Source organism: Rhyacophila brunnea, unplaced genomic scaffold (genome assembly GCF_057557595.1).
Source record: "Rhyacophila brunnea isolate RB1 unplaced genomic scaffold, BYU_Rbru_1.0 scaffold_19, whole genome shotgun sequence".
Lineage (NCBI taxonomy): Eukaryota > Metazoa > Arthropoda > Insecta > Trichoptera > Rhyacophilidae > Rhyacophila > Rhyacophila brunnea.
Genome location: NW_028232848.1, coordinates 16,506,028 through 16,525,935, shown reverse-complemented (window position 1 = coordinate 16,525,935; position 19,908 = coordinate 16,506,028). Strand labels below are relative to the sequence as shown.

At 32.7% G+C, this 19,908-nt stretch overlaps 2 protein-coding genes across 2 annotated transcripts; both read left to right on the top strand.

Moving 5' to 3' along the window:
• The first annotated feature begins 467 nt into the window (after positions 1 to 467).
• LOC147072781 (alpha-galactosidase MYORG-like) lies at positions 468 to 11,045 on the top strand. Its single transcript, XM_085945772.1, has 9 exons — positions 468 to 499; positions 953 to 1,075; positions 1,904 to 2,110; positions 3,144 to 3,804; positions 4,588 to 4,780; positions 6,885 to 6,994; positions 8,242 to 8,497; positions 10,231 to 10,387; positions 10,480 to 11,045. The coding sequence occupies exons 1-9, from the start codon at positions 472 to 474 to the stop codon at positions 10,686 to 10,688; spliced, it is 1,944 nt and encodes a 647-aa protein (XP_085801898.1). The 5' UTR covers positions 468 to 471; the 3' UTR covers positions 10,689 to 11,045.
• A 3,475-nt stretch (positions 11,046 to 14,520) lies between these two features.
• On the top strand, positions 14,521 to 18,565 carry LOC147072780 (odorant receptor Or1-like). Its single transcript, XM_085945709.1, has 5 exons — positions 14,521 to 15,434; positions 16,233 to 16,332; positions 16,669 to 16,773; positions 17,247 to 17,411; positions 18,509 to 18,565. The coding sequence occupies exons 1-5, from the start codon at positions 14,524 to 14,526 to the stop codon at positions 18,563 to 18,565; spliced, it is 1,338 nt and encodes a 445-aa protein (XP_085801835.1). The 5' UTR covers positions 14,521 to 14,523.
• Positions 18,566 to 19,908: the final 1,343 nt, after the last annotated feature.

The following is a 19,908-nucleotide window of genomic DNA, read 5'->3' as shown; positions in this document are numbered from 1 at the left end:
GGTCAAATATTTTTTTCCACGAGACGGAGCGATAATTTTGGGATTTCATGAACAGAATGGCGCCCCGGTGCGCTCTGGTCCACTTCGAGCTCTGAGTATTTCTAATTTACATACCTACGTGGCTACATATTTTCGTCTGTCTTTCTCTTGCATTCTGGTAGTTTTTATTACGTATTTTTAAGTGTTTTATTTAGACATGATTATGATCTCAATACTATAATATTCCATCTATTTCCGATAGAATGTCTCACGGACCACGGTCAACTATGATACGGCCAACTGCATACTGACACGGCGCAAAACATTCTAAAACACCTACTTAACATTGTTTCCCCAAATATATTACAATATAAAATTGTTAAACAAAAAATAATATACCTACCTGTTTACATTTTATGCACTGTAAACTACTCACGAGGAGTATAAAAACAAAAACGTAGCTACAATTAAATAATAGGACAGAGTTCTACGATGTCATTGTCAGAACTCACTTGCTTGGGTATGTAAAAATGTATAAATAATAATGTTATATACATATAAAATTTAATGTAGGTACTATGTATCTATTTTAAATTAAAGAAATTATTTCATACACCAACATTTATTATTATAATGTGTTTTTTAGCTTGCTACGTATTAATTATGAAACCGTTCGGATGATTATAGAAATATTGAGAAATCCTTTCGTGTAATTCGATAAAACGTTATACCTAGTCTGGGTTTGATTGAAAAGATTGTTTTCGATATATTTTTTATGTTTCTCGTTCCTGTGGGAGGGGGGGGGGGAGGTCCGGACCTAAACTCTAATATTCAGTAGGTTGTGTGTATGTAATTTTTGATAATTAATAAAATAGACATGAAGGTACCTAACAAATTATGCTTCTGCTTATGCGCGGCACTTTGCCTAAGAACGTCACTATATGTGAGTAAATTGTGTACACTTTTCTTTCAGGTGTATTACTGTTGTTTGTGAATGGAGTGTTTTCTGGAAGTGACATAGCTTTAACTGTAGACGAGCACTTTACAGTTTATGTCAATAATGGACACGGTGGATTGGAATTAGTGATAATACAAGGTAAAAACAAACACTAATTTAATATTTATATGAATACATTTATTACACTATATATTAATTTACTAATTGGATTATTAATCTATTACATATACCTACCAGAGAGAGAACATTTAAATTGTTAAGATTAAAAAAAACTATCTAGGTATAACGATGAGTGTCATACTGAACAGTCATTTTATATAAAGTTAAAAATTTTAGTACCCGTCGGTATGTAATTTTGTCAAATGTATATTTTAACATGGAACATGATTTACTCATGATCTCCGACGCATAATCGTTACGAAAAATAGATGTAGAATAACTATAGACGCGCAGCCCGCTCGCCCGCCCGCGGCCCACGCCCTGCCCCGATTACATACGCGCGCCGATTATTTTCATTTTACGTTCAGTAGCCTACATTCTGTGCGACGTATTGTTCATCTGTTATTATTACTTCTTTAGTTTTATTATTGTAATTACATAATTTTCAGAAAAAGTAAAATTGTTTGAATCCTTTGGATTCGGTTACTTTGACAAATAAATTTTCTTTCGAATTTGGACAACCAGCATTCAGAGAATCAGTAGGGAAAGAATCTTCCATGTTTAATAATTTTAGCCGTCAGGGTTTAAGTAACCATCATCTGAGGGGCCCAGTTTTTCGCTCCATTTTGTCGAAACTATAATTCCGTTCAGAGTCAAACGGTATTAATACCGGTATTGGTATTGTCATTCGGTATTGCAAATCCCTATTCTCTCGTAGTGATTGTAACAAAAGTGCCAGTGTCTTGAGGTGAAACGGGTTCTACGTTAAAAATTATTCTGTATTTATTATTATATCTGTTTTTTTAGATGGCGTGCAAGAAAGCTTGGGGACAATCGGCTCAACTGTGGACTATAGTGAAGACTACACGGAATCAGTGAAAAATGGAGCAATTCATTTGGAATTTGGCAATGTGGAAGGGACGATTACTCTGAAGAAGTATGATTCCGTTTATGAAATGACTGTCGATTGGCGGACGGTGCCATCTCATAGACTCGAAGACTGCTTTTCCCTCGGTAACAAGTCTTTAATATATTCTTATTTCACGTTGTGAAGTGTTTGTGGTATTTGTTAGTAAAGGATAACTCACCACTGTTTTTTTAGTAAGCCTAAATCGGCATTCTTTCAATCAAACATAATATAGCTGATATAGAGTAGGCACGTTCAACTTCAAGTAGGTTGTGATTGTTGATGACCCAGTATTAAGATCTCCCACACTCTCACTTTGTTATTCTTTAACTTGAATAAACATATTAGATTTGGCTTTGGACTATCAAAATCAGAAAGAAATATTTAATTTTCAATAATTCGTCATGAAAATGATAAGTTTTTGGTCTTCTTTTGGGCACTCATCGTCTACTTTCTCATTATGCAAACAGACTACTGCGTGACGGTAAGAGGAATTTTCGCCGCTGTTTAAAGCGAGGGATTTGCGTCTTCTGTTTCTCTTCTTATGAGTGACATATAAAATAAGTAATGCGACGAGTTCACATGGACTTCCTCATGGTTAATTTAAAAAAGACTTTCAACTAGGCCGTTTAGGGAAATATAAATTCTTCAAAATGTCAACCAAACCATATTATTATCTTACAATAATGAATGTATACGCCTTTAAAATTTTCATTTATTAAATATGTATCAATACCGACATTTTAAAAAACTATTTCCGCCCAGAATGATAGATAATTCCATCCAGAAACCGAAGTCAACAATTTTTAACACCTTGCTCTAATCTCAAAATAAATATATTGTAGATTTTTTGTAATTGCTTCACTTATGTCGAATGATTTAGTCATTTTGGAAATAGTCTATTGCAATTTCTCTGCTTTCTGAAAATATCGGTATTTTTAAGTTGGTTTTACGATATCGATAAATACCGGAATACCGGTATTGCAATCTCTATTTGGACATGCCCGCATGTCATTGTGCCAGACGTGGGATTCGAACTCGCAATCAACATTGGTAAACCGGGAATCTCTCACTGCTCCGTCGTGGAAACTTCTTCTTTACGGTTCTTTTAATATAATTAGTGGCATACTTTCTTTCTAGGCAACAATCAATGGTATGGAGGGCCACAACAAAAACGTCAATCTTGGCCTATACAAAAACTGAATTTAAAAGAATATTCTTACGTGACCAAGGAAGCCGATAATGCTGCCATCGCTGAACCATACTGGCTCAGTTCGAGTGGCTTGTTTATCTTCATCAACAGTTCCACCCCACTGTTCGTTGACCAGAATAACTTGAAAGACAACTCGGTGTGCTTCATTGCTGAAATAAAACCACCATATTCCAGCAAGAGACAGATAAATCAATTGACCTACACATTTGGAATATCACCGAACGCGCGTACTTCGCATCTGCACGTCAGCAAGAGATTTTTCAAGACACCGAGTGGAGTGCCAGACAAGCGAATGGTCCAGCATCCTATTTGGTCCACGTGGGCCGAATATAAGAAATCGATCAACGAAACTATCGTCACGGATTTTGCGAACAAAATAATGCAACACGGGTTTAATTACAGCCAAATTGCAATAGATGACTTCTGGGAGACTTGTTATGGCTCTTTCAACGTAGACACGAAGAAGTTTCCTGATTTCAAAAGTATGATAGACACGCTCAAGAAAAAAGATTTCAGGGTCACCTTGTGGATACATCCATTTATTAACAAAGGGTGTGAACCATGGTATACTGAAGCTCTTCAAAAAGGGTAAGTTATTTCCACAGTACAGATTAATAAGATAGACATGCGACACCCAGTCACCATACACCAAGACTTTGAAGCCAATTTTGGTTTACGAATAATTAATGACGGTCACGCCATAAAAAGTAAGAAATACAAAGTCCGCTCAGTTTCCTTAAATTTTATTAATATGTGATACAATTTTCGTTGACGTTACAAACTTTAATGCGATAGACTTAAAAATAGAAAATAACATAATTCTTTAAATGTATCCTATAATTATTCTACACACTCAAAAATTGTACCTTCTTACCATACCAGTGGCAAAGTGTGGAAGTAGGCTGTTAAGATCCGACATAAATAAGTTCACATTAAACTTTGTCAGTCATACGTACTTGCTTTTATTGAACTAAAACTACAATTTTGCAAATAGTATTGGTTAGTTTTTAAAAATCAACTAAACTCTGCCTAAACCAAACCATAATAGTTTAGGTATGCTATAGCCGATCTGACAAAAATGTGCACACTCTTTCAGTCATACTTATTATTTGTTATCGTTGAATTAAGAATGCATACCTATTACACACAGTCTTTTTTAATTCGTTAAGCCCTGCCTAAACCAAATCATAAGGGATAAAAAATATTCTTCTATCTATAAAATATAATATATTATAACTATGAATGATTTAATGGCATAATTTTAGATATTAATAGATATTAGACAACTATTTTTTTGGTTATTATCTATTATGGCATGGTTTTTTTTACTGGACGTATGAGTAGTACCTACTTTATTGAAGATTGTTGTAGATACTTTGTGAAAAGTGAAACCGGCAAAGTGGACACTTCATGGTGGGACAGTGAAGGAGAAACGGCTGCTTATATTGACTTCACTAATTCAGCAGCGAGGACTTGGTGGTACGATAGAGTTGCCGCCCTGCAGACCAAATATGGAATCGACAGCTTTAAATGTGACGCCGGCGAGACCAGCTGGTCACCACAGGTAATAAATTATTCACTTACCCAAATAAAAAAGGTTTGACCTTTCACCTGTCATTCATTTTTACCTTATAACTTATGCACACTCTCGCTGGGCTACCCGAGAATGCCCGGGCGCGAGAGTGCAGTAAGCTCGCACCCTCTCGTGTACCAAATAGTGTCAGGGAAAGTCTCGACAAGAGTGTGGATCCTGCATTAGAAATGTAGAAACTTCTAGGGTAACTTGTAATTCCTAAAAAGTCTGCCAATGCAAGACTGTATATTGTGAACATCAGTGGCGAAGGGTAATTTTTTAAAAGAGGTAGGCTGTGTAGATCATAGAAAAAGAGCTCACTTACCAGGTATAGGTACTTACGGGAAATAACAAGCTAATACAATATTACTATTGTTTATTTGGCACACACTAATGACAACGACATTAAATAAATGAAATTTCTATAGCTCACTGTTGATATAAAAATGAGTGATGAGTTTAAAATTATGTATTTTCCTAAACATTTATACACATCAAAAATCATTGCATAAAATATTATTTATTTTCAAAAACAATCTAAATATATTTAATAATTAATTATTTTGAATAAAGTTGCAGCCATAGACAATTACAATAAATGCACAAAGGTTTTAGGCTTCGCATTTTGAGCCTACCGCATTGCATTCATTTCGGTAGACGTGTCTGAGGTCACGTGACCTGGCGGTTATACAAAATAAATCTGAATTCCAAACAAAATAATCATATAAATACAATAGCTGGCGACAGATGACGCTGTCGCATATTTTTTACCTTTGATATGAATTCTAAATTCAACACTTCAAGATTCCGACGACAGATGGGTCTGTTTATTTTCTAACTATATAATGTCGTTATCATTAGAAGGCAGGCTTTAAATAATCGCCTAGTTCTAGTATGTACTCTTCACCACGCATACAGAATACTTTTTCAACCATAGTACAAAGTTACAATATCAAATCCGGGAACTTTATTAGTCATCGGTCCCATTATGTTTTAATAGTATCTCTGAGATACAAACAAATATACAACTATGATTGTAACAATACTCTCGCAATAAAGTTAGTTAACCACCCCATTAAATAACTAAAATCAATGAAAACATTATAGTAAGTGGATAATTAAAATAATCTTACTACTAGACACATTCATACATACAAAACCAATATCGGATTCCATTATGCGATGGATCGACTCGGTATAAAACTATGAATCGTCATAATGATCGAGTGGAACAATTTTTTTCTCTTGCCTCTTTCAACATAAGTTACATACATAATGTTAATTGTATTTGTTTTATTTTATTTACTTTAATTTTCTGGTTAAGGGCGGACGTGCTCAGCGTGGGTCAAAATGGAGTTTTTTTCTATTTTCAAAGCATGATCCTGGACATACCTTAAACGTTATAATAAAATGCCTAATTCTTGTCAAATTTGGGATCACAGAGATTAACAATATAATTTTTTATCGTAAATATTTCACTATAATAATGTCGATATAAATTATACTAATGATTTTATAAATGCGTTTAAAAATTAATAAATGTAAAAAATCTTAACACCACTGCACATTTATGTACTGAAATATGACTATATTCTAAAACATTAGAGTGAGAGTTTTAAAAGAATACTAGTTTATGTAATAGAAATACTTTATGCAGTCATCAAATGTTTAAAATAAATATAACGGATAATAAGGCTTCAAATTATATAAATAGATTATCTACAACGTTTAAGGTATATCCAGGATCATGCTTTGAAAATAGAACAAAAGATCCATTTTGACCTACGCTGAGCATGTACCCCCTTAACTTCCTACTTCTTATGTTAGCGATTTTTAATAATTGTAATGTTTGATTTAATACTACTTTCAGTGTCCCCTGTTATTAGGACCATCATTTTTATTCATTATTTTTTATCTCATACTTATTAATGTTGCGTACTTCAGTGATTGGTCCTAAACATAATTCGGTTAGCAGGATTTTATCGAACTCTTTGTATCCTACTATACTTTAAAGCAATTCCAATTTAAAAAATCTTTGTATTGATCATGAAGAATATATTTTAATGAATTCATATTCATTATTAATATTTTCTAGATTCCTGTACAAAAAGGAGACATTAACCACCATCCTCATCATGTCATGAAGGATTATGTTGAATTATGCGCGAAATTTGGACCAATGGTGGACGTACGGGCTGGCTATGGGTAAGCATACCCCAACACAATACCTACTAACTAGCGGAAATCATTGTCAAAAATATATGCTTGTACCAGCAGTGACCAAACAGGTCATGAATTGATAGGGCGGCAAATGAATTACAACATTTGAAAGAAGTGGCAGTTTTCTACCAAGCGGCCGATGTGGTCGCTTGGTAGAAAGTACCGACATCTTAGTCAGTTTGTCAGACCTTCACGTACCTGAAACCACCATTGCTTGAGAGTAGCTTTAGTGGAAAAAATGCTCCTTTTTATGGTTTTTAAGATTTTCCTCAGTTAAATTAATGATTTAGTTTTTAAACAAGATTTTTTTTTGAATTTGTCTTGTTACTGTCATATCTAGATAATAAAATAAGTTTGTATGTACTTAACAAATTTGAAACTAATGATAGAAGATGGCTTTTTAAGTCTGCCTTAAGGCAATGTCTTTACCTACCAGAGGCACCTAGCGATAGAATATGAAGCTTGTAATTTGAGACATTTTTTTGATAATTTACAGTTTCAACTGTAGTAATAAATATGTAAGTATCTGAAAACATTAAAAAGAAAAATATTTTTTATTTTAAGTCAAAGATAAACTTACAATTGTAAAAAATGTAATAAAATGTGAATTTGTTGAATTGGACCCCATCTTATTATTTAGGACATATATTTTATGGTCGCATTTATTATTAAAATTTAGTTTATTAAGTTTTCTAATCATCGCCCAAGAGTTTTTGACTAATTCATTGTTTTATTATTTTTATATATTTATTATAAAAATATAAATGCGTATAACTTGAAATCCTTTTTTATTTATATCAAATTTTATTTAAGTATGATCCCAATATTGAAGCTCATAATATATCTATGTCTGTACTAATATATTATAATTATCTACTAATTTTTACACAAATTCAGCACTTTTTGTGAATGCTGAAGTACTGAATTTGTATTATGGCTATGTACTATGGCTATTTAATAGCCACTAACATTCTTCGTAAATTTACTTACCCGCTATATGACTATTATTATGTATGGATACTGTAGGCGACGCAAACTAAGTGCATGATACTGGCCTCTTAAAGGTAGGCGCGTATCTTAGAGATTAACTCACCAAGTATAGCTCGCATCACACTCACAAACTGCAAGGTTGATCATATTGTATAGGGCAGTAATTATCTATTTGTGACGGTGTATCTACGGCTCTTATTTCAATTTGCGATATACAGTACCTATTGTATTATCGTTTTCAGAACCCAAGACCTTCCTATCTTTATGCAAATGCTTGACAAGGATACGGATTGGACCGTCAACAATGGACTGCCCACCCTCGTCACCACTCTCCTGCAGATGAATATGAACGGTTACATATTTGTGTTGCCCGATATGATCGGAGGCAGCAGCTACAACGTGACCCCTTCCAAAGAACTCTTCATTCGATGGCTTCAGGCAAATGTTTTCATGCCCACTATGCAGTATTCATTTGCACCATGGGGCTATGATAAAGAGGTTCGTATCCATAATGTAAATTAAAGGTATATTTAAAAAAAAAACAGAAAATCCACATATGGTAGAAATCAGCGGCGTGTGGTGACTTGTTTATTGGGATGCTGTTGATAAACATGTTCACTTCATTATATTATTATTTTATTACGGTTTTTTAACTAATTTTATCATGGCGGGCAGTAGATGAAGTAGTATTTATTGCGTTGCAGTGTGCTATCTCTGATATTTATAGAAGTAAAGTAAAAAAACATTTAGTAGACATAATGTTGTTAAATAAATATTTTAATATTGCTAAAAAGATACCAACATAATAGCACCTGTACGCATGCATGGATTTACTTGCAGCAATAGTGTGTATGTTAAACTATCGAGATAATAACTGTTTACATGTCATAAAAGTGCAGAGTGTCTCGCCAATCTCATTCTTCAGGAGTAAGCGAAACGTGATGTTGTCATTTTATAGTACTATTTGACAGGTAGTGAACATCGGTTAACCTCACAATGAGTCTCTGCGCGGTGTAGTTGGTTTTTTTACCGGCAGGTTCACCACTATCGTTCTACTGCGCAGGCGCAGATATCGAACAAATCCAGCTTGTGCATAAAAATTCAGAAGCTTCCGAACTCTTTTGATTCATGCATGCAATCTTGCAGGATAATATATATTTATACATGAATTAATGTTATAATAATTATAGTACTTTATAGATTATTTCTGAGAATGTGGAACAAATATGAACTGCTGAACCGCACACCACTCGTCTAAAACTTAAAAAAGATGTACATACTCTATAATATAATATGTAATTTTATATTATAATCCATAACTTCCAAACCCCATCAAAAGTATACATTTTTTTTAACTTCATGATAAATCCCACAATATGTCTATAGTAAGTATTTTAATCTTATTGACAACTAACTTTATTGACAGTTAAACGGGTAATAAAATGAAGCAGATTTTAATAGAATGTAATATTATCATTGTATAAGCCTCGTCATTATATATCTACCGAATTTCAAGTTACCTACTATCATTTCCCTCCATTTTGACTGTGAAAACCAACTGTCACTTTGTGTTTTGTTATGGTTTTTTTTTCGTCTGGGTTCGGGATGTGGATATGATAATTAAGACACCGGAATTGTGATCAGAAACGGCGAGTTTATTTAACGTTAATATTATAATCGTTACATTTTTATAATTTAATTTTGCGGAGGACGCAATCGGCGTGTTCGCGATTTGCCCAGCAGGAAGCTTCTCCCGCTCAAACAAAAACGGTTACCCTTTCTGAGCCGTGCCAAATGCGACGTTGCCATTCGTATTTTTTTTTGACAATGTTGCCGGTCAGATATTTATTAGTGGTATTAAACATTGTTCAATTATTTTCGCAATCAGCCGTTATTATTTGTTGGCTTCGATACCGATTCGGGCCTCTCAAGATACACAAAGACATCCCCAAATGGGGACCATACGGGGTTGTCACACTACCTACTTAAAGAAAAGCAGATGAACATTGAGAGTGACAAAAAACGTTGTAGGTTTTGGCAAATCTTGTTATATTATAAATGCTTGATAATATGGGGATGCAATGTTAAATGATTGACTTGAAAGAAGTGGGTGTAATTTTCTCATAGATAACCATAACGTGTATGTACAATTATAATGAATTGAATGATAAATTTATCAATATTTATGAATGTATTGGCAAGTTGAAAGAACGATTTTTGTCCATTTGCAGACGATAGCAATCACCCAAAAGTTCACAAATCTCCATGCAGGCCATTCAGACCTCATTTACCATGTAATGACAGAGGCTGCAGCTAAAGGTTTACCAGTTAATCCACCCATTTGGTGGATGGACCCTACAGACCCTGAAGCACAAAAAGTATGGGATGGTAAGTCAAAACAAAACCACCGTCATTCGTTCTTTCCATACTACTTATCCGCTTGCAACAGTATAACCTCTAACCGGCTAATTCATTTTCAGAATATCTTTTGGGAGATGGCGACATCCTCTGCGCACCAGTAATGAATGAAGGCGCTACGTCCAGAGATGTCTACCTACCACAAGGAACGTGGTTAGCCGAAGGGAATCCTGAAAAGAAGTTTGAAGGGAAAAGATGGATCCGCGACTACCCAGCTCCTCTCGATACTTTGCCATGGTTTAAATTAGTTAGGACTGATAACAGCTCATAAGATAATGGCTTTTAAAGCAAAAAAAATCTTACACGTGTACTTACATAAACTATTGAATTTGTACTCATTATGCAAATATTGTCGTGTAAATAAAATTTTATTTCAAAACTTGCCGAATTGTTTCATGTTTTATTCATAGGTGCCACTGTTAATTATTTAAGTAGGTACATAATATAAAATATTTTTACATCTTGATCGATTACTATCCTAATTGATGTCTTTCCACCGAAAATTCACAGTTATGGCAGCCATTATTATTATAATAGGCACTATTAAAGTGATTGTAATTTTTATTACTCACTTCCAATTGTTTTAAATGTTTTATTTTTAATAAAAGTCAATAAGCTGTACCTGTCAAAGATGGTCTTTTTTGTTTCCTTATACCAGACGTAGCATATAGATCACACCACAGTGTGGAGAGATATTGTGATAGCTATATATATGCCAATCTCTCCTTTTATGTCGCCAATGCAATGATGTCATCTTCGTTGCGAAGGATGTGTCGCGATGGATGATGACACGCAAGACGACATTATGGGAAAACTATCTAGATGCCTAAGATATATTATTGTTAAGTTGAAAGTAAGTGTCCAGTGGTGCGTTTCTTTGACGCAGATGATGCAATCAATTCATCAGAAAATTTAAAGGGGGGCCTTGAAACGGTTCAAACCGTTATTAAATTATACTGAATTCTTAAAAACATGCGTTATACAAATTGTGTATAAAATAATACTCAGACCATAAAAAATCATGCAACTTACGTAAAAAACCTATAACATGACCACTCAATACATAATTGTGTGTAAAAAATAAACCACTAATATTATTATATTGTATTATTGTGTCACTAGGGAAGAGGTAGTTAGAATTTAGGTATGGTTTTATTTAAAATCAATCAGTGCCTCGAGCTTCCAAGTCTCTAAGCCCGCCACTGTAAGTGTCCCTTTTACAACCCAGTGTATGAGGCTAACGCGCTTTGTACCAAGAATCACAGCTCTGCAGGTATCAAATAAATAAAAAATGAGGTATCAGTGGGTCTATTCTATACACAAGGAGGCTATCGGCGACTATCGACGGTAGTTTATCATATTTATGTATTGAGGCAGTTAATTGTTACAATAAGTTAACCGTCTAAACTGTCAAAAATTTCTATGCTTTACCAGGCCCTCTCTTGGCTGTGTTAACTTTTAGAGCAAGATGGATAGCTGACTTATTGTAACAATTATAAAACCTCAATACAAAAATATGACAAACTACCATCGATAGCTGCCGATAGTCGCCTTGTGTATAGAATAGACCCACAGTTGTTATTACTATAGATTATAAAATGTCACTGTTATTTTGTTTCTGTCAAAGCTGTTAAAATTTGCACGTTAACGTTACAGGCGTATTTAACATTGGAGTGCGTATTGCTTTCTTATTTAAGCACATTAGTTTTGGACATTGATTTACTATATTTATATATACCTAGCCAATAAGGTATTGCCTGATTAATGGTTTTCGGCCAATAAGATTTTATATCAGGTTTTTCCAAACTGAATGTGGACAATGTACCTACCTTTTTCGTTTGTAAAAACGTCCCCATGAGCGTCACGAAAAATTTAATTGATTTTGGAAAATGTGGAAATATGTCAATATAAATCGTGTATCAGAAGTTTAGGCAATAAATGAATACTCTTTTAATATTCATTTTCAAAATTGATGATTTAGGGCTGCACCTACTGAAATTGAAGAAAATGTTGCAGAACTGTTGAGTGTAGAACGAAAACACATTTTTTAAAACGTTTACCACTGGTAGAGTACCAAAACTGACAGTATTGAAATTCAGAAGAAAAGTCCTACAGTACACCCTTAATTGTAGATATGTACCTTGATAAACTAGAACCTTTATAACGCCGGTGTAAATATTTTATTAGGTGTCGAAGTAACAAGAATTTTTATCACTTTATTAAAACATTGAATGATACGACAATAATAATATGTGAAAAAGATTTGGAATACTAAATGACATTTTTACACCATCATTATATTCACTTCGTTTGAATATTTAATGTTATGGGACAGTACACATTGCCGCTAATTTACTTTCAGATACCTAGTGATACATGTTATTATTTCTCTCTGTGTATTAAAATGTTGTTAGTTACACGCCTTTTTAACATACATATCTTCATGTTAAACTATTAAGGACTGAATTAGGATTTTTTGGAATTATCTTAGGTTGAACAGAAAAGATAAGTTTTAACACATTTTATAGATATTTATTTTGTCTAGCTATGTTTAAGGGTCGTGGTTAATTAATTCTTCCACAATCTGCCTCTACGTTTCCCGGTCCTGTGGGTCTATTCTATACTTATCGACTGCTAAAGTGATAAATATTATCAGACTTAGGGTAGGTTTGTATCAAAATATTAGCACTTATTGTAACAATTACAATAAGTTGGTTTTTATTGTTGCAATAAGTGCTATATTTTAACAGCACCTATCTTGCTGCTGTTCTCTTAAATAAATATTAATTCATTGATAAATATGGTGTTTAATTTATAGAACTCCATATTATTAGATAATAATGCACATTTCTGTGATTTTCAGGGTTATATCAAGATTTTAAGTTCTATTCTATTCTAACATATTACTGTGGGAATTTGGTCAGTTAATAACTTACTTATTGATTCATGTATTATATTTAATAATCTAATATATAAAAAATAATATTTATTTGTTTGTTCGTATTGTATGCGCTGCCATACCGTTCATCCGATTGCGATAAAACTTATTGCTTGCACTTGCGTGAAGGTTATAGGCTATATCTTATACATAAAATGTTATATATAAGAATGTCTGTCTGTCTGTCTCATATGCGTTCCTATACCATTTATCCGATTGCGATGAAACTTTGGTGAGTTGCTGTGTGCACACCCGCGAAGGTTTCTGAATTAGAAAAACCATCTTTTTCTTCTATTCGTATGCGTTCCTATACCATTCATCCGATTGCAATGAAACTTTTGTCAGTTGTTGTGCGCACATCCGCAAAGGTTTCTAAATTGGTATTATATAAAATATAAAGTTTGTTGTTTGTTTGTTCCACCCAATTTTGAATTTTTTACTACATATTAATAATATTAATAACGTTTGCATATTTTGGATTAGATTTTAATTTAGTGTTCTTTTGTTTGACCTTTTATTAGAATTATTTTCATATTGCCATATTGCCGTACGTATCACAAAGATATTTTAATATTAAAAAGATAATTACTTATTATTATTTTTTAAATATCCAAGATAAATGTATCCACGAAGCGACCCTGTGCGAAGCCGGGTACTTCAGCTTGTATTTTATAACAAATAACATAGATCTAATTAAATTAAATTTGTAACCTTTTTTCAGATTCATTTTCATTTTGAAGTAAATTTAAGTTACATGTAGATGAGAATTTCTGTAACGTTTTTTGGATGAAACATTGCATAAAACTCATTCAGTCATTCAGTCACACCATAAAGCGTGTATCGCCAATTCAAATCCCATCTGTGCTTCAAATTCACAAGCTACTTTTGTGTAAAGGTCTGTACCATTGTATTGAAGCGAAATAATAATTTGCTTTGATTTTTTGCCATAATACCATAATAATTTGATATTTAGGTAAATCTCCTAATACATCACTGTTGTTTCAAAAACAAAGGTTTTCTTGACGTACAAAAGTAATATGTAGCTAAAAAATAATGCCATTTGACTTCAGTTACTTGAATTCAAAAGTTTCACTTGCTTTCTAGGTACCTATATAAAAAAAATAACAATCAAGAAATATCATATTGAATAATATATTGTATTATTGAAATGGCCGTTGAAAAGAGAATGAAATACTTTAATTTTCATTATCGACTTCTTCGATTTATAGGACTTGGATTATTCCATGACCCAGAACTACAAAATTACCAAAACTTTTCAAACCCATTCTACCTTTGCTATTCAATAATCCAGCTTGGATTTTGGGTGTTTTTGTTCACAATAGCTTTATGGATGCAAGTGCCATATATCTACAAAGATCTGGACCGGCTAATGTTGAATTTATCATTCAGTGTCACATTTACATTTTCATTTATTAAACTGTACATTGTCATATTTAAGAGCAAATCAATACAAGAAATTGTTTACGCTATAGAGAACGAAATGTGTCAGTTTTATCAGAATGATAAAATAATCAATAAAACCGTACAGATCAGCAGAAAGCTGACAATATCTGTGCTTAGTTTTGCCAATTTGACAGTCGTGGGTCTTATAGTAGGTGGAGCAGCGCGGGCATACTGGTCTCCACATATTCACATGGCCAAAACAAATTCGACAGAATTTAAACCATCAGACAGAATACTTCCGATGCCTGTATATTTACCATTTGAGATTACATCAGATTTGGTATATTCCGTGGCGTTTGTGTATCAAATATTGGGTATTCAATGGTATGGAAATCTAGTCGTTCTAATCAATACTTTTATGAACACAATTATGGTTCATTTTAGCGGAAGATTTGCCAATTTACGATACGTTCTAGAGAATATGAAATACATTGCAGTTATTCGTCTCAGAATGAAAAGAGCTGGATTAAAAGACGACGATGTCATAGAATATGATAAAATAATGGAGACATTGCAACTTAATGAAATTAAATTGGAAGATGGACAAACGCAGATGAAGTATCCTTTGTTGGAGAAAAATTCAAGATTTTCTGAAGAAGAATTAAATAACCAGATGTATGCATGTTTGAAGGAGTGTATAGAGCATCACAATTTTATAATAACGTAAGAGACAACATATTACATTCGTTAGGTTATAATATAATGCTAAACCAAACGCGTAAGGGACGTTTTGGGGAATATTAGTTATTAATTGCAGGATTAGTTTGTTTATAATTTTAGAATGCCATTTATAGTGTCCTAAAGGTGCGTCAGCAAAATTTATTCCATGATAAAGTAATAGTTATTTTTTTTAGTGGAGTACCAAAGTATTGAAAAATCAATGACATTATTATGTCATTGTGAAAAATATATTATGATGAAACTAATAAAATTATTTTTTTTAAATTGCTCTTCTGTAAAATTGTCACGTACGCTTAATTGATCGATACGTAACTAATTGTTATGATATCAATAACACTTCGTAGGTAATTAAAATGAATAAAATTGCATATTAATATTTTATAATACCTCACCCATTCACTGCGTCCAACACAACGGGTTCGTTGCAAATCAGGTGGCCATTAGATATAATTAGCATGTTATTTAAATGTGGTAATTAAATATTAATTAAAAGGTCGGCAGTGAATGGGTTAAAATACACCAAAGCTAAACATTCTTCATTATTAACATAAAACAAAAATATAAAGCAATAGACACACACATGGTACATAAAATGTACCATGGCAGTACTGCCATTGAAACATCATATAAATTACTTAGGTTTATTATATTATAAGTAATGATTTTAGGTTATCAATAAATTTTGAGAGAACTGCACACAATAATTATTGTTTCTTGTATTTTGATTTTCAGATATGTTGAAAAGTTTGAATACGTTTATAACATTGCATTTTTGAGTCATGTAATCAACAATCTTAATGTTATATGTCATGTCATGCTGCAAATATCAGAGGTAAACTAGAAAGAATACATTTTTTATCTGTGAATATTAAATTTATAATGCGAGTGCAAACCCACCACCGTTATTTAATTTCAGTAGCGATCATGAAAATACACTTCACATTGTTTATTCATATGAAAAAGAAAAGTACTTACCTTTTAGTTTACTAAGAATTTCCATCTTTAGTTTGCTGTTGGTAAACATAAAGTATAAAATTATTATTTAATGATTTAGGTAGTGGGTAAATATATATTTGTTTCTTTAAAATGGACATTCTTGGAGAGTCAATTTTTATTAGTACATCGTATTTTAACACTTTCATATGAAAATATTTGTTTTTGGTTTCAGAATGATGTATTTTCAATACGTTTTGGAACTGCAATAGCATTATTTTTCACAGTGGTGAGTGAACTTTTAGTGCAGTGTTATGCGGGTAACGAGATGACATTACAGGTACGTATTATAATGGTATAGGTATAGATAATCTACTTGTACAGTTTTCCAGTATTTCAAATTGTTAATTAATAAAACTTCTGGAAATTTCAGGAAACCATATTTTCCTATTTGGTATTAAAAAAAAGTAAGGAATTCCTGCTGGGTCTGTGGTAGAATAGTTGATAACCATGACTTCAGTATTGCTTCGGAGAGACAAAACGCTGTATTGACATCTATTCAGTTTCTCTGTTTCAGTTTTATTAGTAGATAAAAATGAGTAAGATAATTTAATATACATATTCTTAATTAAAATTGTTGTATGTCAGGATACAACAATGTTAATTAAGGAAGATTTACTTAGAATTTGTGGCATTATATAATGGCATTTCTGAGAATCGGCGGTTAGGAGACACTGGACTGTATACCATATTATAATTATTATTGAACTATAGCTAGAAAAGGCTATCTTAATTAATTTGTCATGACATCTTCTTGACCAGGCAACAGGGGTGGCGGACAGCGCATATAACTGTCAGTGGTACTCAACAGACAACAAATTTAAGCGGCTTCTGATGATTCTCATAATGCGAGCTCAAAAACCTGTGAATGTGACTGCTGGAAAATTTGCTGCCATATCCAATTCCACATTTGTAGCGGTAATTATTTATTAAATTATTATAAAATAAACATAATAAAATACAAATAACATGAAAATAAAATTTGAATAACCCATTCGTGACGCCATCTATACATCATGTTAATAACATTCACCGTTTAATTATATATTTTTATTATTCACTCTCTTTTTAATAAAATGAAATCTCAAATATTGGCAACTATCTAGGTATATTAAAAATATAATTTAAGTACTTAATAATAATGAAACACTGTTCAGCTTCTATATATTATTAACATCTACATCATGGCGCTGTTTGCATGCTGGTGGTATTGCAACGGTTTTAGTTCCAGAAATGGCTGCAGTGACGTGTACGTCTCAATATAGAGTCAAAGTCTAGTACTTATTAACCTTATCACTGCCAGCCAATATTTACTAGGTGGACACTAAATTGTAGGCCAGCTATTTTTGGAATAAAATAAAGCCCTTAAAAAATATGAGATAGGCACAGATTGATAAATATTTGTGAAAACTTACCAAATCAACATGTTTCTCGAGTTTATCGTGAATATTTTCACACTAAAATGATAAATATGGTTTAGAAAATATACGCAAATAGTTTATTCAGAAATTATGTTGTTTACTAAAACCCGCGAGTTAACTCGTCCGTGGCCTGACGCGACATACATGCTTTGGCGAGTTAACTCGTCCATGGCACTGATCAGGTGATTCCCTTGTAAAAAGCAATACAATTATTGCCTTGCCATAGACTTCTCCATTTTTAACTTCCTTATATTATATTTTCCACCAAACTACTTTATTTCATGACAAATTTATCTAAAAATAGTCTAGAAGGCTTATAAATCAACTAGATACCAGATTACTAATATATTTAATAACTATGATTCCAATCATGACCCTTTCCTTAATACTTTGGACGCTGAAGACGCACATACACGTAATGACCAGGCGGCCGATCGATGTAATTAACGTGCATTTTAAAGGTGCTAATTAAAAAATCATTATATAGTCAGCAGCGAATGAGTTAACAAGAAGTAGCGATAGGTAGGTACTCTACTAAATAAACTAGGTCACTAAGATAATTAATTAAAATCATATTATCTATTTTATTTGCAGATAATGAGAGGCGCCTATTCATATTTTGCTGTGATTCGTAGTACAAGTAGTGATTAAATTTAATGAAATACATAACCAGCTTCTTTATGGAAGATAATGTTATATTTTAGGTTACCTACCAAAATTAATTTTTCAATGCTCGTTGATCACATATATTGTAAATATTATTACTCAACAAATGCCTTCAAATTGTAATTTATAGATCTCTAGCAATATGATAGCATAGATAAGCAATATGTATTTTTAAATTTATGTATACATAATTCTTATAAATAATTATTTATAATGGTTATATGAGAGTAAGAGAGAAGACAAAAATGATGAAATTGAGAAGGCCAAAATGCATAACAGCACCAGTTTCCACTACATCGGAAGCAATGTTCAGCATTGAGACTGTTCATTATTTCCTTCAGTCACAGAATACTCCATTCAATAAACTAGCATTATATACATGGAATTATATGTCAATATAATAAATGTTGTTCAAACAAAACAAATTAAAATTTATTAATTTTGTTATACATATTTTATGTATTCGTATATATGAATGTATTGGTATTCATAAGTCACTAAAAGTTTTCTGTGTTTTGTAGATAAATGAGTTTTGTTAATTTGTTTATTGAAAACTAGAAAAAATTAGCAGTAGACCAAGGCCTGAACAAAAACGATGCATGAGTGCGAGTGAGAAAGTATTCGGCACCCTTATAATCTCTGCGACACGCGCTAGAGTAAGATAAAAGGTCTACATATTTTTAAGTTGGTTTCCAAAAATATCGCCGGCAAATTGTGCTGAATCGCTTCACGTAGCGTGTTGTTCGTGTTGCTAAATTTGCTATTTTTTGTGTTAAACATAAAGTCAGTGGTAAATATTTTTAGTTAATTAAGTAGGAAAGGGGGTTCTGCATGTTGTATTAAAATATGGTAGCCGTACTGATAAGCAAGAAGATGGTATTACGTTTCATAGGTAAGTTGATACATGTTCGTGACAATTTATTTGTATATTATTATTTATTTTAATATCAGTGACCTAGTGTTTCTAATAACTTAAATTATGGATATATTTACCTAATTGGTTGCATTTTGACCGCTTAAAAATACTATATAACGTAAAAAAACAGAAAATTATATTTTAATTCTGAGCGTCTAGTGCGAGCACTTTGGGCGAGCACTAGCGAAATGGTCTATGGTCTCGAACATTTAAAGGCGAATGTGTTCGCTCGCCCACAAACCAAACGCACGGCACGTAGCTTCATTTAGCAATGCAACGGGTGGCGTCTATATGTATCTATAGTCTATGCAGTAGACAGTGTCACCTATCAACATTCTTTGTCATCTGTCAAACTACTATGACAGTATCCAATCATTTGTTCTTTTTCACGACCCAGTTAAATAAACGATTC